General features: G+C 35.7%; 1 protein-coding gene across 4 annotated transcripts in view; it reads right to left on the bottom strand.

The window, feature by feature from the left end:
- Positions 1-24,590, bottom strand: part of PHF14 (PHD finger protein 14) — a 170,410-nt gene that overhangs the window by 117,399 nt on the left and 28,421 nt on the right. For all 4 annotated transcript variants that reach the window (XM_059818512.1, XM_059818514.1, XM_059818513.1 and 1 more), the window contains exons 6-13: positions 17,744-17,855; positions 15,349-15,486; positions 13,291-13,437; positions 9,934-10,204; positions 9,227-9,333; positions 7,621-7,716; positions 5,947-6,050; positions 4,350-4,481 (exon numbers count right to left, since the gene is read on the bottom strand). In XM_059818512.1, the coding sequence (XP_059674495.1) occupies positions 4,350-4,481; positions 5,947-6,050; positions 7,621-7,716; positions 9,227-9,333; positions 9,934-10,204; positions 13,291-13,437; positions 15,349-15,486; positions 17,744-17,855 (1,107 nt within the window). The remainder of the gene's footprint in view (positions 1-4,349; positions 4,482-5,946; positions 6,051-7,620; positions 7,717-9,226; positions 9,334-9,933; positions 10,205-13,290; positions 13,438-15,348; positions 15,487-17,743; positions 17,856-24,590) is intronic.

The following is a 24,590-nucleotide window of genomic DNA, read 5'->3' as shown; positions in this document are numbered from 1 at the left end:
ACCACTTGGAACTTGAGAAACATGAACCATAGCTTTAAGATGACACCTATGCTCTGGTAATTTGAATAAATCACACATGTTGAATGATGTACTGAAGTGGAAAAAAGAAGGACTGCTCTTATTGTGGAGATAAAGACAGCACATATGAACCAAAAATAGTTTGTCAAAGAGCTTCCAAGAGCATCTTTCAGACAGTAAAAGTACTGAAAATTTGCTATTTGCAACGACCCAAACATCCTTCAATTAGCAGAAGTGAAAAATACATAAAAATGTATATGTTATATGCGATACTATATCGCATTCACGCTTACATAAGTTAATAATTTTATATTATTATCCAGTGACTCAGGATGAAAAAACAATGAAGACATACTGGATCAGTACTGAATGAGTAGGGTCAGGAATATGAATGAAATGTCCAGATACTTAATGAGTGTTCATGGGGCTACTGGTCAGGAACTCCACAGCTCATTCTGTCCTGTGGCCAATACTCCCCCACAGCAGAGTTACCACTAAAATAACTTGGCCTTCCAGAACAAAAATAAAAACCACCAAGCCTAATATGATCATTAGTCCTTCTTTGGTTCATCTCAGTACCCAGCATTTCATCTGCTACCAGAAGTTATCACTGCCTTTCAGTAATCTCATTTCAATAGAAAGAGCTAGTCCCTGTTGGTAGCCAACAAGTATTTTTGTAATGAGAATGTTAATATTTTACAATCAGATTTTGATTCATTGTATTGTCTGTCAACACTTGTGCATTGCTTTTATATCAGTTCAGATCATTCTCTACCAGGAAAATACACAGTTCCCAGACCATCCAGAATGGTCAGGAGCATAAAAGTTGTCAGAGAGAATGACAAGACTTAATTTTATGATAACATGTGAATCAAAAGAATATTCTAATGTTTAATCAACAGGATTTTTAAGAAACTGCAACCTTCCAAATTTTTAAATAAAAGCATGCCACAGCATTTTACTCTGTGATTAGAACTGCTGGTCCACTTTGAAAGCACCACATCAAAACAGATAGAAATTAATGCTTTCATGGTTTATTATGTAAAATAATTATGCTCTTCCTCTCAAAATAAATCAGTTTGAAATGAGCACAGGCTTTGAACTTACTATGTTATAAACAATTTATTTCTAAAATATTCACGATGTATAAATGTTACCTTGGAGAAAAATGTCAGGCCTCCGAAGGGGAGAAATTCTTAGCGTTAAGTGCTTGAAACCGGTTTCTAATAAGCTGTGAGACACTGGTGCTCACCAGGTCTAAACTCTTACTATGATTTCACTAAGACTAAAATCATTACCTCCTTTTAATGCTTAGAAACACTGAGATAACTAATTACAATTTGTGCTTTAACAAATTAGTTTCTAAATAAAAAAAAAGATTTGGTTTTTTTTCTTACCGTTACATGTAATAGTGGATTTAGTTAAACAATTTCAAAATCCTTCTTTGTATATTGTAATTTAAATTTCTATTAAATGCGGAGTATGAAATGGACAAAAGGTATAACTACTAACTAACCTATGTAGCATCACACACATAAGCTGAGCAGCTAGAAAGCTGCCCAGCGGAAAAGGACTTGGCGGTGTTGATTGACAGCCGGCTGAGTATGAGCCAGCAGTGTGCCCAGGTGGCCAAGAAGGCCAACGGCATCCTGGCCTGTATCAGAAACAGTGTGGCCAGCAGGAGTAGGGAGGTGATCGTGCCCCTGTACTCGGCACTGGTGAGGCCGCACCTGGAATCCTGTGTTCAGTTTTGGGCCCCTCACTACAAGAAGGACATTGAGGTGCTGGAGCGTGTCCAGAGAAGGGCAACGAAGCTGGTGAGGGGTCTGGAGCACAAGTCTGATGAGGAGTTGTTGAGAGAGTCTGGAGAAGAGGAGGCTGAGGGGAGACCTTATCACTCTCTACAACTACGTGAGAGGAGAATGTAGAGAGGTGAGTGCTCGTCTCTTTTCCCAAGTGACTAGCGACAGAACAAGAGGCAATGGCCACAATTTGCGCCAGGGGAGGTTCAGACTGGATATTAGGAAAAAGTTCTTTACTGAGAGAGTTGTCAGACATTGGGACAGGCTGCGGAGGGACGTGGTTGAGTCACCATCCCTGAAGGTATTTAAGAGCTGTGTGCATGAGGCACTTAGGGACATGGTTTAGTGGTGAACTTAACAGGTTTAGGTTTATGGTTGGACTTGATGATCTTAAAGGTCTTTTCCAACCTAAACAGTTCTATGATTCTATGATTTGTCATCCTCAAACAGTATAAAATATGAAGCATATGGAATAAACTCAGCCTAAACTACCCAATGTTTAAATAAATATGTATTGATAAAGTATATGTCTCTAATTATCAAACCTTTTGCAAAGGGTCAAGTTAGCAATTATGAGTAAATGACTAGCAGTGATAATGGAATAGAAAGTAAAAATTAAGAAACAATTACTTTTAACTGTTTCCTGCTTACTATTTTAAAAGAATACTACAGTCAACATTTTTAACCACTTTAAATGAAGTCTTTCAACCTGCCTAACGTTTCAAGGAATTTCCCACTATATCCATTTTCTTCCTTCGTCTTTTTGCATAAGTTCCCATTATATCCTATACAAATATCTGAAAGTACATGGCTCCCGTATAAAAAAAAATAAAAATGCACTTTTCTTCATAGCTTAGAAGATTAAAATTGTATTCAAAACAGCAGGGGGGTAAAAACCTGCTGAAGTCAAACTTAGATTAAGGGTCCGTTCTATATGCTCTCTATTGATCCTGAAAAGAATACATAAAGGCATGTCCAATGATGAAAAGAATGCAATCAATAGAGCTCAATTTGTCTGCTATAATCGCACGCTCCAGAATATGCCTTAGCTAATTAGAAGTAAAAGCTAAGTTTGTGATCTGAGATATAATTGAAGCATGAAATTCACAACAAAGGTAAGTCATAGCTTTGAAATAAAAGCGTTTTACTACCTAACCCGACCTATTGTGCCTTTAACACCTACTGAGAATTGTAGTCTTACATCTTTTGGATTGATGCCTTTTAGTAAGCCTTTTCAACTTGGTTAAAAAGCAGAACAAAAATCAAGAACCTTCTGCGCAAATGCAGAAGCTACCAAAAAAAAAAAAAAAAGCTTCCATGTAACATAACTACTTGGTAAATTTGACCTAAGAGCTCAGAATGCCCTCGAAATAATGAAAAGTCCAAAATCACAGACTACATTAAATAATTAAATGAAAATTAAGTTCAGAAAAATATTAGTGATGGTGAAACCATGCTGAGATTTTCAGCTTTTAAAGGAAATTTCTATTAATTTACTAACTAAATTTACTGGGGGAAATCCAGGTTTTGTCATGTTAAGATATAAAAAAAGAGAGACCTCCCATTTCATGTACCGGCCATCTTGCTCTACACACAATCATCAAAACTATGCAAAAAGATGACTTAAGTAAATGTTTTATGGAAGTTTAATTTAAAGAGACATACGAAGAAAAACAGAAACCAAGTTTTCTCTATTAAAATAGTTTTACTGTATTTTTAGAAGGAATACTATTCTGATTTGGTACCTGAATGTTCAGACAAGATGATGATGATTCCTGGAGATGCTGTACGCTAACTTCTTGCGAGATAAAAACTGCTTCTGAATAATTGCTTCTAACATATTTCAGAGCAGTTTAGAAACACACAGAATGCTAACACAACACAGCAGCACACTAATTTTATGTCAGTTTGGAAATAAGCACCTTTACCACATTATCAGTTCTCTGTTGTACCACTTAGCTTTTGTTCTGCTCCACTGGCACAAAAAGAATTTTAATTCATGGAAGTGGAACTGCAATAAGTACAGTTACGCATATGCTTCGGCCGTTGTGGATTTGAGTCATAAGATAGAAGTAAACCCAACTGATTTCCCATATTGCAATAAATTGATCTACTACTTACAAGTTTATTTTGAAGTATTTACAAGTATTTTCCTAAAGATCTGGACAGAGAATGGCATATCTGGGTCCTAAGATGAACAGAAGACGAAGTCTTTCATCTCCTGAAGGCAGCCTATAGTTTCCTATCATTATTATATAGCAACATTAATAATCACAAATGAACTCAAAAGCTAAGAAAATTAAAGCTATAATCCATTTCTACACAACGGCTAACAATAAGAAAATCTTCACAACTTTTTTTTTTTTTTTACTCTGAAATATCACTGCTAATAACCTGGAAATAAAATAACTCCGTTCAGACTATATCACAGCAATATCTAAAACACTTAGAATTTGCAAGTCTATTCACATTTATGTCCTACTTTAAGTACAGAGATACCACAAGACAACACATCAACTGCATTCTTACCAGTAACTGTTCTTGGTCTTCCTTGGCATCCTTGTAAGAGGTGGATCCAGGCAACCAAGATGATAATGGAGTTTACAAGTATCACACAGTAGCAGTAGGTGTTGATCATGGTTCTTCTTGCAAATTCCACAACTTTTAATGTAGGTAGCAGAAAAGCATTATAATTACATTTGAAATCATAACGAATAAATGATACATCCCAGCATGTTCCCCAGTTTCAATACAAACATGTGCCAACTTCAATCTGAATGCATCATTTAAGTGCATAACTACTTTTTAAGGAGCTTCTATGTATACACAGTAAAGCATAAAAGGCACTTAATAAAGTTAACTTAACAACAAAATGGCTTTCAATCTCATTTTTTAAGGACTTCTAACCAGTAAGTAATCACTTGATACTTCAAGAAAATGTACCATTGGCAAATGGAAAAAATATTACCTGTGCCATCCAAACGCTTAAATATAAAATTATGCTGCTATTATCAGTCCTAACAATCATATGCTTATTTTAATAATGCAAGCACCCTGAAATAGGTCTGTGCTCCTATTATGCTGGGCAATGTATCAACTCATAAGAAATTACATTTCCTTTTTATTATTTTACTGGAATTGAAATTTTAGTTATTTCAAAAAGATCAGGTGTTCACTGATTCCATTACAAAATGGGAGGAACTAAACGACTGGATTTGAATGAAACAGAACTAGTAAAGCATAACTCCTATTATTTGTTTGTGTACACAATATAAATTGCCAAATCCTCAGCTCACTGTCATGTTCTCAAGATTTCCACCTCTCACAGCCCTAGAATTAACTTTTGCTTATGTAACCCATTTTCTTCATTTAGCCTACTAGCTGGGAAAGATACTGCCCACTTGCTGTGGTTGGAGACCTGGCTGCTGCTCTCTAGATAAGCGACAGACCATGCCACTTCTCAGCTGGTGGCAAGAGAAGAAGATCCAAGATGATATGTATATTTTGCACAGTCATGCTCTGGCATTCTAGTATATGTTCCACTGTTAGGGCTTAGTTAAAACCCAGTCAGTAGCTTCACAACTTATAAAAGAGGGAGAAAGGTGGAACAATGACTAAGAGAATACATTTTATTTTCTTGGGAATTAATGGAAATAGAAGTAGGGAAATTTAAAACACAAGATATCCCAAAGCATTTGATAACCCCTGAGCAAAAAGTAAAAATTCTTCTATGACAAGTGTTTCATGCACCTAGCCACAGTGGCTAAACTGCAGCAGCACTGTTCACAAAATCATCAACACAGATGATTGCATTCAAAAGACAAGATGACCAGATAAAAATTTTCACATCACAGAGACAAAGGACCCTTCTATTTCAGCTGTGAAGAGTTACCTTTTTCCTTAAAGCAGTGCTGTCAAATTAGCAAAAAAAAGTCCAAAACCTTACTGATGTGTGGTAAGGTGAAGAATTGACTACTATTCAACTTAGCCTTCAGAAGTAAGACGTATAGACAACTCTGAAGCATTTTGTTACTCAAAACCAAACCAAACAATTTTCTCTTAACACTTCTGTGAAACTATAACTTACTAGATACTGTATCTATTCTGTCAAGACTTCATTACTTGCCTATAAAGTACGGCCGGAAGTGTAGACGTCTTTTGCGTTCCTCCTTCCTTTTTACTTGGTTTCCTTTCCTTAGGAGCACGTAAAATTGCCGGTATGTTCAATTTCTATTGGATTTGAACAAAAGCAGTATACATGAGTCTTAAGACTTTTAGAAAATACCACTCCAATCTCAATGCATGAAGAACAAGACTCAAATTACGAGTGGAAAATTGCTTAGCTAGCTGTTTTCCAGACAAGAGCAACTACAAATGTTTATATTACAAAATCATAATGTGATAAAGTAATATTACACTGATTTTTTTCAATTCAATAAATAAAAGCCACATTGAAATACTAGCTTTTAAAATTTTACTTCAAGCTTCAAATAGAGGAACAGACAAGGATGCATTTGTCTAGGCAGCTATAACAAGCAAAGACAAATTCACAAAATTGACAGAAGACTGAGGCAGTTTATTTTTCCCAACATCCCTGCTACATTGGTGCTCAATAGGCTAATTAGAAAAATTATCTTACTGGACCAAGCCCTCCACAAAGCAGACAAGATTCTCTTCGGGTTTCTACCTATGTGCAGTATGCTAGCTTCTCAGACAGGAACCATCTATCAAAGTCATTTCTCAGCAGCCCCATGGGTCTGCATCTGTTCAACCAACTGGAAATAAAATGTCATGCAAGCTGTGCAAATGAATTCTACTTAACTTTCCTCCTTTTTTTTAATTTAGAAACATCTGCACCAGGAAATATATTTATGAAGACTTACTGAAAGCCATCTTAAAAAGGAGGGCAAAAAAGTAATCTTGAATCAAGAGATATGTTACATGAGAATCCTTCACAAGTAGGAAAGATAGGCAGACAAATAGGACCAGAAAAAGCTAGCATACCTTAAGAACTACTGCTGCATAAAGAAAGGGTAAGCTTCATTTTCTGAACAACAGCACAAACTCTGCAGTACCAAAGGGCATGACAAAATTGTGACCTAATTGTTTGTCTGCATTTTCACAATGAACAGTTTCTTCAATCTTCCTTAAAATCATAACTGGAAATCATTTCAATCTCTCTCTGACATCTAAAATGTCCATTGCAATTTAATACCTTTGACATAAAACATATATCAAAACATGGCAAGATTTTATACTACTCTCTTTTCTCCTTATCAATGAGAACAAATACAACTGCTGGCAACAGGAAGTAATCCAAATCTTCTTTCCCCCTAGATACTTATATTCATTTGACCAAAATATTCTGCTCTGTCCAGCTAAAAACCATCACATACATACTGCAGTTTTAAAGATTTGTATTTTATAAAAGCCATAAAGAGTTACCATATCATTTGAAGCCTACAGTAACTAAAGACAATGTGGAGACAAAAATAGTAGGATTAACTCATGCTTCATGTTAAGGTTCCTCACAAATGACAGGTCAATTGCTTATACCAAATCAAAGAATTCTGCAAACAAGATTGCTATTACAATAGCAAAATGAAGCTACAGGTTCCCAGTAGGTGGTTTGCAGAAGTCTAGGTATTTGAGTCAGAAAACATTATCCCCAGAGTAAAGCCTGGGTCTGATCAAATCAATTTATTTGGCCGTAGAAGTGATAGACAGAAACAAAAAGGCCTATTCTTGGAAAACCAGGTCTGCCTACTAACTATAAGGAGGAGAGGGAAAACCAACCAACCTGTCCAATGATTCTACCTAGCAGAGCCCAAATGCCTTGCCCTTCGTTTCGCAGTTTTCCATTCATATTTTGTAGCTCTTCCAATGATTCGCACAGCTGAAAAGTTAAAGAAAAAAATCAACAGGAATAAAAATCCATTACACGTTATTTAATAAAATTCATTCAACCTCTTACCTATCTAGGGTGCATTACTTTATTGTGAGATTAAAAAGCAATGGAACTCATGTCAATATAGCTGAGACCAGTGCAACCATTCAGCAATTTAATGGAACTAAGATGAAAACCTGGGCAGCCACCTGTTTTGTAAAGAAGATCTGAAGCATTTCAGCATGAAAATAAGGTTTCATAAAGTCAATTAGAAAGCAAAACTAAAATACAGCAACATCTTGTATGTGTTGTCCATACTACTTAAGCCGCAAGATTGTAACAAGTAACCACATAAATGAATTAAAGCTCTATATTGCATTGCCAAAGAACATTCACTCACTCTCATAGAAATAGATATAATTTACTAAAGGTTGCAAGCAGAAAAAAGGGGTTTATTCTTCTGGAAGTAACTATTAGTTACAACATAGCATATACATCCTATTAATTTGGTTAAAAGCCCCACGCACAACCTCTTTCCTCTTTATCATCTTTAGCCAGTTCACAAGGACCTGCTGCTTCATTTCCTTATGTTCTCATTTAAAACACACACCCAACATCTTAAGAATTACTAGCAATACTATTTTTTGTCATTACTAACCATCACTTGATAGGTTGCTGAATTCAGCAAGAATTTCAGCATGTCATCAGTCACAAAAGATACAGTATTTCTATGTTCCGTTTCAAAATATTTTAAAATTAAAATAAAGAAATAATTATTTAGTAAAAATGCTATTAAAACACAAAACAATTTTTTAACCATGATGATGAGTTAATAAAAAATTACATTAGCAACATTTTGGGGGTGCAATCCCATCATTTATGGGCCCCAAATTTCCTATAGTCAAACAAAACACTCAGAGGACACTATGGACATGTGAATACTGATTATTTCATCCTGAAAAATTAGCCAAGCCATTAAGCCTAGGATGAACACAACTGGAGTTGGAGTTGACATAAATAAATGAATAACACTCCGACAATCCTAGATTCCCAATTATCAAGTAGGGTTCCAAGCAGAGAGCCAAGCAGGCTCAAAAAGAACCTAGAACTACACACAAGCAAAACAAAACAAAACAAGAGAGAGAGAGAGAGAGGAGTCAAACTCTGTTGTCTCAAAGTCTCAAATGAAATGCATATAACGAATGAAAAAAAGAAGGGCCTTAAGACACAGTTCACTCATGAGAGGGACCTGTCTGTCCATGTGCAATTTGTTACAGGAGCTCTCAGTGGAGTCAGTTAAAGAACTCGTGCCCAGCCAAAATATGACATTTAGAAGTTGATTCTACTTGCATGGGGGGGACAGACCACAGAATATTTTTAAAAGAAGAAATATATTTTTAAATATTAAAGAAAGAATAGTTCGTATCTTTCTAAGTCATTTTGTTTGGAAAGTAAAATGCTATCAAATTTAACAGCAGCAATACTAAAACAGTACAAAGGTTTATTCCTTTTTCTTCACCTTATTATACTCCACATGAAGCTTTTCTTGCTCATTTTCTAATTTATCCTTGATATTCTTCTGCTCAGCCATATTCTCCTGGATTTGAATCATGCGCATATTTCTTTCTGTTTAAAAGAAAACAGCATTATTTCCTATCCTTGGCTTTATTTTCAAGTGTTATGCACTGAAAAAAGTGAAGCAATGAAAAGTGTAAAACCATAACACAAAACCACAAAAGTATAGCCTAGAGGTTTATTACACAGACTGAGTAGAATGAACAGTCATAACATTTACTTTCTGCTGCATAACTAGTATAGTTATTTAAATGGTGAGCTTTGATCACTCATCTAGCTAACAGTCCCAAAGACAAAATCATGCCATTCCACACAGAAAGGGTGGAAAATGTAAGAGGGAAAAAAAAAAAAAAAAGACATTGAAGGTATGTAAGCTTCCACCCCCTTCTTAGCAAAGACACTGCTTCCTGTTTATATTTTAAAGATTTTCTTCTTTTCCGAAATGTCTTTTTTTTTTAAAAATCACTAACTTTCTCTGTAAATAGAGATACCAAGCAATAAAATACCTGATCTAAAATGAAGTCATAATTCATATTTATCTATTAATAACAAAGACATATAAGCAAAATAAAAAGCTGATAAATGAGCACAGTACAGATAAGGCAAAGCGACAATTTTTCATTGAGAAGAATATGCAATTCTAATTCTTACCAAGGTAATAATTCACAAAATCAGCAGTGAGAGCTGGTTGTTTATGTTTTCTTCGTCCATCAACACTGGAACTAGTATCTGAAGTATCCACTGGAAAAATGTCTGTACTAATTCCCATTAACTCAGCTTTCCGCATAAGCTTACGTATGGCTGAAGCACTGCTAGTAAGTGGTCGTGGTAGCTTCTCCCTGGGAACCCAAGCCTGAGGCCTGGTGGTGCGGGCCAGCTCCGCCTTGGCACGATACTGCTGTAGCCTGGCATTGATTCGAGCCTGTAATAAAGAATTCCATATATTAAAAACGCAAGGGAACAATTCAAAATTGGTTTTGAGTTATATCCTTTTGGAACACATCCACAATTTATTTGCTATTTTCATTGCGGAACTCTGCAACTCAAGAAACAGCCACTGATACAGACATTCGATTTTACTTCAAAACACTTACACAAATAACATTATCCTGTCACTAGGTTTTGGAGGTATTCACAGGTTTCTTGATGAGATTTCCCCACCAATTAAAGTAACACAAATGATTTCTGGCTTTCAGACAATCCCTTCTAATAATGATAATTTGATGGGACTGTGAAAACTCACTACTGGGAAAAGCCTTGGCTGACCTATCAAAAATATATTTAGATACACTTTAAATTGGTATCTACGCGAGCAATAAAAGTTGCTGAATAGCATTTTTGCCATATTTGACATCCTTCCGTAGAACTCCTTTCTCAATGCCATATCTCCCTATAAATGTTAAGCTAGCTGATTATACTATGCCAAAACCACAGACCAAACAGAAGCGAAGTAAGCAAGAGACGCTCACAATGTATATTGTTGATGACATCTGTATATTTGCTACCATCTGGGAGATCAACCCCAGAAGATCAGTTGTTACTGACAGCTGGAAAACACTGTCTTGCGGGACTCTATGTAGTGGCAATTCTAGCAGAAAACGACATCAACTTACAAACCTTTAGAGGCAAAACTCCAACTGACTATCAGCTAGAAGTTGTTTACTTGCCTGCAGAATGAAGAAACTAAACTAATCCAACTGCCCCACCATATGGTATGAGATACTCCTGAGACAAAAACAAATAAGTGTGCATATACATATGCACGTTATGGAACATCTCTGATTACAAATAGCATCACTGAAGGTAATACAACTGACAGTTTAACACATTACCTTACTAGGTCTTGTACGTTAATGACCAAGAAACATGGCAAATGCCTATTTTTTCTCCTTCAAAAACGTGCCTCAAAAATCCACTTTCACAATACCATATAAATTATTTGTACAACTGCATAATTATTTATGTTAGCTCAATGTTTGTAAACCTTACTTAAGCCTACAAACTCCCTGAAAGTGAGCTTTTGTATGTACATACATATATACACACTTCATATATATATTTACTTCTCAATCTTTTTTTCCCATACTAAGCTGTCTCAAGATCCTTATTTCTAACCCAAAATCCTAATTTAACAAAGATGGTTGAATTTACTGGTGGGATTTTAACTTCCTCATGCAGACAACATATGTTAAGGTAAGGGGTGAATTTATGTGTACTTTGTGTCAACTCTCCAGTCAGACATTTCTAGTACATATTAAGAACCCCTTACAGTTCCACATTTCTAAAAAGGCACAGAAACCACTCAAACAATTGCTTCATAAAATCACAATACATACAATTGTACATGGAAATGTATTTTTCAAGCATCCAGTCTGTTTCCATCCATGTAAACTCAGGCTCACACATGATACTAATGCAAACTCATATAACACCAGAACCGTCAACAATCAAGTGGTTTTACAAAATGTATGCATGTTATCAAATTTGTATCAAGATGCCTATGACACCATGTCAAGTCCACCTGCAGTTTTCAGCATTCATTCTTTCAGTTTCTAAACATTTAATCCAAATAATTTAGATTAAAAAATCTGCAGGGTCTTGGTTTGGGAGAAAGAAGAGGAAGAGAGGGAAATGCTGGGAACTTATCAGCATTATCAGCACTGCATAACAAATGCCTGAAAACAGAGCTAATAAGCCCTATTGGACCCAAACTGAGTTTGCACAACCAGCACTTACCATTATGTTGGGTAATATTCATAGTACTGTGATTTCTCCACCACATTGGTGCATGTCACATAATTGAGAGCTGAGTGTATTCAGCAAAAATTACATAACCAGTTTTAAATCAAGCTCCACGAAGCTCAATACGTACCCCATAGAAATATTTTATTCAAAATTCTTCTATGATAGAGTTTTGCTCATATTCAGTCTCAAATGCACAGGTCATTTTAAATCAGTATTCTCTTCTCTTATTCAAAGATCTTTGAAGAACTAGAAAGGTATGATTTTTTTAAAATAAAAAGTATGATGATATGAAGATTTATTTTGTGATCATTACACTACAGTTCTCCCTTCAGAAAAAAAAGCAGTTGTTTTTCTCCCATAACTGCCTTCCATTATTTACTGCTACTTTCTGCAACAAACTAGGCAGGATTCATTCAGATGAGCTGCTTTTCTACATAGATACGATTTTTCCACAGAATGCAGTTCAGCCTAAGCAGTGAAAGCAAAGTATGCTATAAATTCTTCAGAATCAGAAAAAAATAATAAAGTACACACATTAAAACATATCAAACTACACAGATTCCCTCAGAAGGATTGAAACCTTTATATCAACAGGACATTTATTGGTTGAGCTTATGCAGTAACTAATAGTTTTACATGGATCTGCCGCTAGACATGGATACTGACTTTGCCAAAGATTTTCAGACAACTCCCACTCAGCAGCACAGACTCAGTTTCAGTACCTACATAATTTTTTTTTCTAGGAAACCTTTACTATGAAAAAACCCAGCACATAGAATTCTACTTAGGCCTACAAAAAGCGAAAAAGGATCTAACAAGAAAAAGCTTTAGGCAAGCTAAACTGTTCTACCAAGTTCAAGATACCACTAAGGGGAAAAAAATGGATTTTTACTGAACTTGGATGTAGAAATATGCCTAATTTCTTGTCTGGCTGTCTTTTTTGTTAAGAATCTTGACGAAAATGTTAAACAAAATCTATAAATTACAATGAAAATGTAATTACCAACTTTTTGCCACAAAACCAAACAAAATAAGATTTTTCAATTCAGACAAGCACAGATATCCCTATTTGATAGTTTATTGAGAATTGTTCTTAGAGACCAAAACCTACAAATAATTCACTGCTTTGTTGAATGACCATGCACTATCAATATATTTCACATTTCATTTCCTACTATAATAACAATTTCCCATCCTCTTCATTTCTTTCGTGTTTAACATGGATGATTAATACAGACAACGTTTGTGTCATGAATGCAATACCTGAGCTTCTGGCGAAAGCTGTTTTTCTCTTTCCTGCAAGGACATTTTACAGTAAGATTGCAATGCCAAGTAGTTCTTCCGCTTCCATTTTCTGTCTAACCTGTCCGCATGCTGTTTACAATAAGCAAAAAAAGGGTCAGCTATATCCTGTTTCAGAGAGAACAAAGGGGAAGGAATGAAAATAAAGTAAGACATACAAGGCCAAAAGGCTCTTAACAGCACAAACATTCTGGCAATCAGTTCATATGTTCAAATAGACATGTTTTTCAAAGCAACTAATAGGTATGTTTCTAAAATCAATTTTGTCATGTTGATGTAATTTACCATATAAAGTGTTTTTCCATTGTTTTCACTATATGACCCTAAACATTTTTAAATGCACTATTTAACTCTCTACTCTTCAGTCTCTATTTTCTCATTCCCAGAAGAAATAGCAGAAGAAATTCCCAAGTACAAATCCATTTAACACATACCATGTATTGTTAACTTCCTGTTCCTTCACTGTGTCATCTTTTGCACTATATCCTACAAGGGATTAACAATTCCAAATAATATAAAAGGCAACGTATATGGTTTTCTCAAATTATTGTTATTTTTGGCGGCTATACCCCCACGTAACTTATCGTATCTCAGATGATTTTTTTTTTTTCCATTTTTCATTCTTCGCTCCATCAGATCTGCACATTATCATGGCTGTAAGTTTATAGCAACTTTTAGCACTTGCAAACCTTGCAAGCAGACTACAAACATCTGAGCCATGAGGAGATATGGTTTGAGAAGTGTATTTCATTGTCAGTATATTTTCAAAAGTGTAGAAACATTCATCATGAATCTAGAGACTAAGAACTTAAACCAGCCTTCCTTCACAAAGTAATAAAAATATTAATAAATAATTTGCCTGTCAAATTTTCCTTTACTCCACCTATAAACACAGACGAACAAAAATCTACACAGGCTTTCCTTACAAACATATTTTCTTTTGATTTAGATTTTCAGAATGTGTGACAACTTACTTCCAAAAATTAGCAGCACCCTAAAATTAGATTCTGTGAGGCCTTGATATTTTGGTTACAGAAAACATGTAAGAAAATTTTAAGGTGGAAAGGCAAGTAAACTCATATGCGTAAAAGAAATTTGCACAAAGTGTTTGAAGAATCAACATTACACATAATTTATTAGGGACAACAACAACAACGAGGTAATTGTACTATCTTCCTATTTATCAGTCTCGCAGAAGAAAGTATTTTGTGATTCCTTTAAGAATCATGTAGTGGCCTGCTGTTTTCAGAAACAGAAGTGTCAATGTCAATAGTGCAAGCAATGCTTGTTTGTGTGTTACCTGTGGTACTTTCTAAAGCAGTAAGAAGTTAAATTGTGCAGCTATGACTATGACAGGCTTAATCCAATGATACGTATCAGGGTGAAATTTGGCAACCTAAAAGTACTTATACCATAAAAATGAATTTCAAAGTAGGAGCTTCAAATCTAAATTCCTTTAATCATATTACAGGAAGAAAATTGGTAAGAACAGATTATTAAAAAGTTATCAGTAGGTCATAAATGTTTGCTTTTCATTATAATTCCTAAGATTAATGTTACCACAAGGAAAGTCATATACCTGTACTGCAATTTGAAGAAAATAATGGAAAACATGCATGAAAAAATGGCATTAGAAATGTAGTTAATTTCTCAAGACAGTCCTATTTGGTATAAAACAAGAGACCACTGTACTACATAAACAGCTAGGTAAGTATGTCAACCTAGGTGAAGTTCAAGAATAAGAGTTAGGATTCATGTCTGTATTGACTGATAGTCTGTTAAGCCAATTTCTGTGTTAATCTTCTCTATCCCTTTTTTCAGGCCATTTCAAAAGGTGCTCAGAGTTGGACAATTTGGTGAACAAAGAGCCCTCCCTGGACAGTCTCTTTACTGGGCTTACGACTTGCTAACGATTTACAAAGACTTTGCTCAGAGTTAGTGAGCAAAAAAAGGCACAATTTCAGGTCGTCTTCACAAGCTTTCAATACAACTCTTTCATTCTGTCCTTTCCATAGCTACCTCTTCTGCTGCTGCTTCTGAGAGGAGGCCTTCCTTCTGAGCGCAGGTCACATGGAAATAAGCTCTGCACATCCCAGCATCACAACTAATGCAAACACCTGTTCTGGCAAAACGAGGATCTTCACAAAAACTGCATTCCTTTATAAAGAAGAGTAGAAAATGCCACAGTAAATATTTCAGGTGTGTTTTGCCTAATATTTGATAATTTACATCTTACATATAAAAACCAAACAGGTAAGTTTGTACCTGTGTGGTACAGAAACCAAGTATGCTGCTGACAACTGACACTACTTAAAACTTCACCCCTTCCCAACCCCCACTACTGATTTCACTTTAAACTAGCAATGGAAAAGTGCTTACACAACCTAAACAGCATGTTGGATGAATTTTTATATGAACTTTCATGTCTTGTATTGGTCTCTTCAGACCAATAACTGAATACCACCCAAGCAATTAATGCACAATTACTTATATAAGTATGGTATCATAAAAACAATATTACTGGTCAGCAAATGTTCAATTGTTCAACAAGTTCAGAAGACAAACAACAAAAAAGAGCAGTGCTCTTAATAACTGAAAACCATAAATAATTACCTAGATGTCATTTGGTAAGCAATGACTGAGAAGCAAATGTGTGACAACGCAGAAAGAAATACACAAGAATCGTAAATAACAGTAAAGAAGGTTGTGATTCACTTAAACACTGCACTAGGGCTTCAGCTACATGCATTCTAGGCACAGCGCTTTGCAACACAGCAAACTGACATCCCCTAATGTGACCTGGAAAAAACCGCAAAACTTATTTTTCAGCCAGATCAATTCCTTGGGCTGTTTCACCACAAACTCATACCAAACAGCTGTGCCAGCAAACTACAGTGATGAGCACATAAGCAGGAACAAGCAAATGGGAACATGGGCTGCTTAAGCAGTGCTGCTATCCAGTGCATAAAGATGATCTAAAATTATACAGGTGTGCATTTCTTAATCTCTCACACGCTAAATACAGAGAAAAGCTGTGCATCACCTACAGAAAATACCTCCAGGCAGAAAGTTAAACAACAACAGAAAGGAATGGCAAAGAAAACTCAGTGATTGAAGAATCTTAAAACACTGCCTACACTACCCTAAAAGGGCACCCTTTAGCTAAGCAACAGCAACACCTAACAGATAAGAAATGAAAAAGAATAATTACAGTAAGCTGGTCTGGCAGGGGGAAATTTAGCTAAGTAAGCTGTAACTTCTACACTTGATAGAGCCAACAGCATTTGTTTACAGCTCTGAATAGTAATGAGTCCTCATCTGTGCAGTTCACTTTCACCTTACTCACAGTAACAAAATACACCTAAATTCTTAGCCTTGCTCCTATACCTCACTCATATTAATTAAAAAAAAAAAAATTACATGATTCATTGCAACAATAGTTTGTAGGGTTTTGGGAGCTTGCTCTGACTTTTTTTTATACAAACATTTCTAAACAATGCTAAACGCCTCAGCAGGCCCATGATGAACATGATCCTGATACAGGTATGTTGCACAGGGGCAATCCAAACTGTTTTAATTTATTTTATATATTATATGTATTTTTAAAAATGTACTATGTATTTTCATTTAGTATTCAACTTGACAAACTGACATTCCAGAAAATGAAATTGCCTGTGCACAAATGAAGCATTACAGCAGCAGGAGTACAACCACCTTCCCTCCCATTAGCCTGACAGTTATGGCTTTTCCACACTGTCCCCATTAGCTATAGAAACAGTATTTAGCAAATTACTGAGTGCTGTCCTCTGCCCACTGCAATGGTTTTCTGTATGGTTTGTGCATGATCACTCTTGATCCGGACTGAAAACATTTACATGTAAAACCATTTTAATTTTAGAGCCATTTTTTGTTCCAGTTGAGGGCCCCACGTTGTTGTGAGGTTTTTTAAATACTGCTTTGAAGCAAGCTTTTGGTATGCATTCTAGCTTATAACTATATAGACCCTAAAGTAATTCTTACTGAATGGACATCTGTCGCTTTCTTGATCAACCTAACCTTCCATTTCTGCATTCTGCATCCCATAAATCCTCTTCACTTTCCATCCATATTTTGGCAATCTGCCACTAACTGACTTTAAAAGAAAGTAATTAGCACCTGCATAAAAATAAGGGAAATCGGGGGAAAACAGTGACAGAAATCATGGAGAACAGTGGTAAGGAAAATAGAAAGAAAGAGGGAGAGAAGAGCAATGGTGTAACGACCATGAAAAAAACTTTGTCTCATTTTTAGTCCTGAACCTCTCTGCAATTGCTATAAACAAGAAAAATAAAGTTGGGAAGATGTGTATTATACCATTAGATGTAAAAATGTAAAATAAAGCTTCTTGTTGGCAGTACGTCTCTTCTAAACTTACCTTGGCACCGTACTTTGAATAATTCATTTCTGTAAGCGTTACTGGCCGCAGTTTGTCAATATCTCCAAATGCCACTCCTGGAACATAGAGGGCACAAACAATATGGACCCACCTAAAAGAGCAGATAAAATTAGGTTACTGTTATCAACATTTTGTTCCTATATTATACTCACCATTTGCAGATTTCAAAGTGCCTCATAAATGTGCTAGAAGAAATGTGTTTGAAGTACATTAGAAGCAGGGACAGAATGTGTATTTGGAATTCAGCAGCTCACACACTGAACCACAGAGTAAGGCTTTTCAAAGCCACTGGGATTGCTCTGCCTGTTTGGATCAAGGGCTGGGCTACCATTACCTTTCTGTTCTGATGGTTCTTCCATGGGGCTCCACACTGCTTTTTATGCAACGTGAAACTTATATGAAGATTTTTGTATTACTAATAAAGCTAAGGCAGACAGATACTTTCACAATGAGGCAAGGGGGTGGGAAGGGGAGGAACAAAATTATACAGGTAGTCACAGCAACACTGAGCTCTAGGCATATAGCTATGAAGTACCTACAACACAGCATCAGTCAGACTTTGCATTGTTACAGTTTCACATGTTAGTATCACCAAAACTAACCAGTTTTAAGCAACATGGATCGGAGCTGCATTCAGTTATAAACATACCTGAGTTGTATTACAGAAATGGCTATCTGAAACTCAGATGAACAGACTGTTACTTAGCTTCACCGTTCTTCACTGACCATAAACAACCTGGAGGGTAATAGGTCTAAATCTCCAGCCCTCAGGAGCATAAAACGAGACAGCAAGAATCTGGACCTCAGTGTCTAGTAATTAAATACAACACAATGATAACAGCTTCAGCCTCAAGTCTGACTTTGACAGACATCTTCATAATCTCCTGAAACTCTCAGTTACCAAAAGACAGCCTTGCAGCAGAAGACACATTTTCTTCTTCTTACGTAATGAACACTTTCTAAAAGATCCAACTCTCGTTGTCACAAACCATCAGTTAGTGACAAACTCAAAATCTATTCTACACAGCATGCATGACTCAAATCAACTGAGACAAACTACTCCAAAAAACCAAAGTGTTCCTATCCAAAATAATCTGTTTTATCAAAATTCCAGAAACTATTTGCTACACCTTGCTAAGTCACTAAGTGGGAGCAAACTGTCACAAACAGAAGGTCAAGGTTGCTACTTTCTGTTATCTTAAAATATTCAGGAAAACAGCCTTACAATTGCAGATGTATGTAGCTACCACTTTCAACCTGTGAGCTCCCAGATGACGTGAGATACTAGAGACTTCGGATGCAAATGAGCTGAAATATCCTGTGTTTGACCCTTATCAAGTACGTTAATTCAGCACTTTACGATCTTCCCTGCCATTAATATTTAACAGTAAATATATCACTAGTGAAGACTAAAACTTCTGTTCTATTCTAATAGAATCATAGAATCTACTCCCTGTATTCAAGAAGACTCGTGATGATGCCAGAAACACTTCTTCCCTTGGCACTTTTATTACCCACATACTGCAATTTTCCAACCTCCCTAAATACCAGGGATTCAGCACAGACCTGTTACCACCTACTTAAATCTGCATCCATGCTGCTGTGCTCTTTTTTTCCAATCTTCTACCACTGTTTAGCCTATGTCTTCTCCCTCCTTTTTGTTTTGTGTGTCAATAAAAAAAATTCAGTTGGGACCAGAGCAATAAGATCCTGGTTTTAGCTGCACTTAGACAGCATGTTACCTGTTACTAACTGGCTGTCTATAGATGAGAGAAATACTGAAGCTCACGGTTATACTAATCAGGAGCTACATGTAACCCTGATTTCCCATGTTTCCCAAATCAGCACGTTTCTCATCAGTGGTCCTTAGACCTACAACGCCGGATTTTATCATATTCAGAACTATTAAGTTTCATGTTAATTATATATGACTTATACATCCAAACAGAAATTCAAAAAAACCAAGATATGAAAGGTTCAGTACCAAGCTCAAAAATACATATACATTTAAGTCTTTACAAAAGAAAACAATTATCTTGTGCTCTACAAAATCATTGGACAGACTGTTTATTTAGTATTTTCCCAAAAAAAAGTCCATTATAATAACCGGATAACAGGAAAATCCCAGTAACAGCAAGAAACAGCCATTAACTCACTTCACTCTATAAGAAATTCCTCAGTAAATCTAACATAAGTCACAACACTGACTGATCCATAGCGTCATATCTGACAAGACTCTTTTCACCTGTGTATTTGCAAACAAGTTTTTGTCCTGTTGTTACATCACTCAAGTTTGAGGTGCTAAGTGGTAAATTCCCTTGAAAACATGAAAACCTAAAACAATGAGAAGAATGTATATCCCAAATACACATTTACATGCAATAACTGCATTCCTTTGTTTTTACAGGTTTTACTAGGTTTCTCCACATCCACAAAACAGTCAGGTCACAGCACTGTAACTACTGGAAGACTCAATGAAAATTTAAAGTTTAAAGATGAGTTACAACCTTGTCTTTAAATAACATGGTACAAATATGACAGCATGCTAGCTGCCAGAGAACAAGCTGAGATACTCAAGTGTTCTGCCAAATTTCTTTCTGCTCAGATAGGGAGTAAAGCTCATCACTGTTTTTATTACAGAATAAACACTCCAGTGTGCCAGCACAACACCCTAACTTAACACAATGTTATATGCAAAAAATAAGATTCTTCTCATTACCACATGAAAAGTGCATCTTCTGTCTGCCTCCCCACAAATGCAATAGAGGCACAAGTTATTCCTGTGGGGAGCAATGGAGCACCTGGAACCATCCCTGCCCTTCCATGCTGTATCCAGAATTGGCAATAGTTTGGCCTAAATCACTACAGTATCTTTATGAAATACTCTTCCACAAAAAAGCATGTGTGTGTGCATAAATGTGAATTTTGGCAAATATGCATTTACTAAAATTACCTCATTTAAACAAGCATACTCTACTCATTTCCAAAAGTAATCAAAATACTTCCTTTTTTAAAAAGCAAAATACCACACACAGAAAGAGACCTGTAAACTTGAGATAAAGAGACTGCCTGTTTGTAAATAAAAACCATCTGAATTCTGTAGGGCTTCTTTTCTATACTCTTCCATTGATTTAAAGTGTGTTATATAGAACAGATTTGTATAAACAGAAGTTACACATCTCCACAATTACTATTCTTAACAAAAATCCAAGGTTTTGGATGGAGATTTTTGATAGTAAGTTTTAATACAGCCTCCTAAATGTACCCTCCAAAGTTCAATATAGAGATACACATCTTCTACAAGCAGCTGCTTCTCCATTTAATTTGCACAGTTTTTTCATGCTCCACTGGTGTATTAAATGCTGCTGCACTCTGTAGGAGTTTATCTATGATAAACTCAACAGCTGGCTGCTTGCTTCATATTGACCTTCTCAAAATGTTTTAGTACATATCACCCAAGTATTACAGTATTACAGATTTAAACTGCCATTCCAGTGTGATTGGCACACAAGTGCCTCATTTCTTTAACCACCTATATTCAAACTCAGACCTGAATCTTTATTCAAAAACATACACAAGTCAGTCAAGTTCACAGCTGAAGCAATTTCAGCTGCCTTTAATACCAGTTCTAAATATTTTCCTGCTCATTTGTTTAGCTGCACATGTTTCAGAAGCTTGTAATTAAGACAAATTGGGTAATCAAAGAAGAATAATCTTCCTTGTTACTTACATTTAGCTTGGAGCAATGATGACAGATGTTGATTAGGGAAGAAGAAAAACTCCATACCAAAACAAGGACAGAATTCATATTCTTGGATAATGGCATTTTGGGAAACAAAATTTAATAAATTCACATTTATGCTTATGAAACTGAGAGTTTAACATGAAAAGGCTTCTGCTGAGAAATTAAGCACCTCATTATTCTAATGATTCACCTTTCACATAGGAACAGAGAAATTATTGATTATTGATTATGAAGAGAAAATGAATAGGTTTGGTCTTGCCTTTGTGTAATTTCCAGCACCGATGCAGATGAAAAATTTCTTTTAAAAAGGTGATAAGGGGATGAAGAGCAATGGTGAGTTAAAGGATTCTGTTATTCAGTAGTCCCTCTCTGCTAGTATTTCAAGAAAAGAACTGAATGGGGTTGCAGTTTACCGAGTACAGTGAGAACATAATGAACATTGCCTGCCCCAAGACCCTACCCTTAGTCTGTAGTGCCCCATTACCCTTCAGAAATCAAATTTGTAAATAAATTATAGAAAGGAAGAGAGCACAGGAATTTTCACATAGTAGTTAGTATTTGGTTTTTATAGTACATATGCTCTATTCATCTGGGAGAATAAACTTATTCACGACAGCTGAATTATCACATTATCTAGCAGGTAAAAATACAAAAGTAATGATAATAAATTAATGTGTTAATGCCCACAATCACCAAAGCACGCATGTGCTTCTGCACAGAGAACCAGTGTCACTGAGAAAACATTTCCACATTAACCAAAAGCATACTACCGTTTTACAGGAAGAAATTCAAGCACTTTTTAAAATGCTGACTGTAGTTTCTATTATGGTTATATGGGAAATCACATATATAGTGCTTAAGCTGCCTTACAGAACACAGGAGTAAAAAGGCTGAAATCAAATTTGCCAGGTGATATTGATTCTCACATTTCCTAACTGTTAGGCAATTGACTTTAGTCTTTCAAAAAATTTTTTCCATATAGCAGCATTATTATTAAAATAGAAAACAGGACTGAGAAGTACATTTGTTTAATTGTGTAACAGCTTTGTAAGGGAGATGCACAGACACTGATGAACCTAAGACAGACCAGAAACTGAGCATCTGAACCCCAAAAGTATATAAAAAGAAGCACAACTGCTTCTATGAGGTAAAAATCATTCACTTCAAATCCCGACTCACTTGTGTAACTTTTTCTTAAATAGCACAGTATTTTCTTCTTTCATTGTTTCCCCTTTATAAGATGCATGTAGAATACATGAACGGAAAAAAAAATTCTTTTACATGCTGTATGTATATCTTTAAAATGCATCTCAGCTACAAATTGAGAAGCTGAGCTCTATGTATATTCAGTGGAGAAAGGTAGATACCTCCAAAAGTTATTGCTAGCATCTGCATCAAATGGTCAAAGTTCAGTGTTATGAATACCCTCATTATCTCTTTATTCTGAACACAAATTCAAATTGGTTTTGCTATCAGGAAAAAATACAAATTGTTTTTGCTATCAGGAAAAAATACAAACTAAGAGAGAAATGCAAAGGGCATATACAATTTAATCCACAAAACCTGAATCAACTTACGACATTTTAATATTGTGTTTCGTTTTCTGAAGACAGACAACACAGTACGTCAAAAAAAGTTTTCCAAAACATCATCCTGAGTTCTGCTGAGCTTTTAATGATGGCAGGACCAGATTGTTACAGTATTAGCAACAGTAAAGTCTGTGTAAGACCAGAAAGTGGAAAAAAAAAAAAAAAAATACAGCAAACACCAAAGAACTGGGGGAAAAAAAAAAAGGGGGAGGGGGAAGACAGATATGGATATGCTTATGCACACATTACAAGACAGCTGTATACTTAAGTGATACATATACAAAAGCTTACTAACATAGATGATAAGATTAAACTTTTTACTTCATTTTAACTTACTTCCTAGCATTTGTGCAAATCTAACCAGGGAACTCTTCACAATGAGTAAGAAAAACCATGAAGACCACTATAAACCAGTGGGTGAAGAAAGAGCAAGGACATGGTTATACCTTGCAATTTCCTAGTACAAAAGTTGTTCTACAATACATAGCTAGAGTGTAAATAGTAATGTGTCTATGAATTCATATCCAAAAAAATCACAGAAGGTTTTACAGTAACACTTGTTGACATTTCTGAATTTTAGACTACTTAAAGTATTTGTACTAATATGGAATATTTAACTGGATATTTTCCAGCTCATCCATCATCATCAGTAAGATATGACTGCAGAGTTTTGTATTCCTACGTTTCAAACAGATCTGTTCAAACAGGATTAAGAAAGCTTCTCTTTCCTCTGAACAGCCTTACCAACTCATTACTGCCTTTCCATGTTAACATAATCAATGAAAAGCTGAAGACAGGCTAAGCATCTGAAAGCTTTGTATATTACCACACACCTGCATTTTATAACTGTAAAAGGTATGGAAGAAAAACTTAACTGTCATGGTCTTAAAACAAAACAGAAAAACCCATAACAGTAACACTAGCCATAAATCAGCCATCACTGATAATCCTGCTCTCTCCTTTATTACAGAAAATTAGTTACCGCTAATATCTACATCTTAATTTATTTTCCAAATGTGACAGGAATGGAAGACATCACATGAGAATTAATCTGCTTACTCTCAAATTAGACCTGAAGTCCTTCCTAAAAAGCCCATCTCTGGCTGGAAATTATCAGAAGTGAAGCATACTCTCAAAAATAAAGATATAATTAATTCTCATAATTCAAAATAATTACAATATACTAGGTCTCTCTGAATATCTTTAGCACAACTTCAATATAATTTTGTTACTTTATTCCATTAGCTGACATCACGGACACCCAGTCCTTAGCTCTCCTAAAAAGATGCATGGAGTTGTCCTCCCACTTCTATCATACTTAGAAGACAATAGACTTGAGCAGAGTTTGTACAAGGTTGCAGTGAGGCTACCTTGCATGAAGCAGAATACTACAGAAAGGATAAAGTCTACTTTTCCGTCCTTGAAATGGAGCCCATGCTTTGATTTTCCCAATAGCCACGTACTTCTCCCAATTCAGTACGACACAAACTCT

The sequence above is a fragment of the Gavia stellata genome, chromosome 6 (assembly GCF_030936135.1).
Source record: "Gavia stellata isolate bGavSte3 chromosome 6, bGavSte3.hap2, whole genome shotgun sequence".
Lineage (NCBI taxonomy): Eukaryota > Metazoa > Chordata > Aves > Gaviiformes > Gaviidae > Gavia > Gavia stellata.
This window is presented reverse-complemented; position numbering and strand designations above follow the sequence as displayed.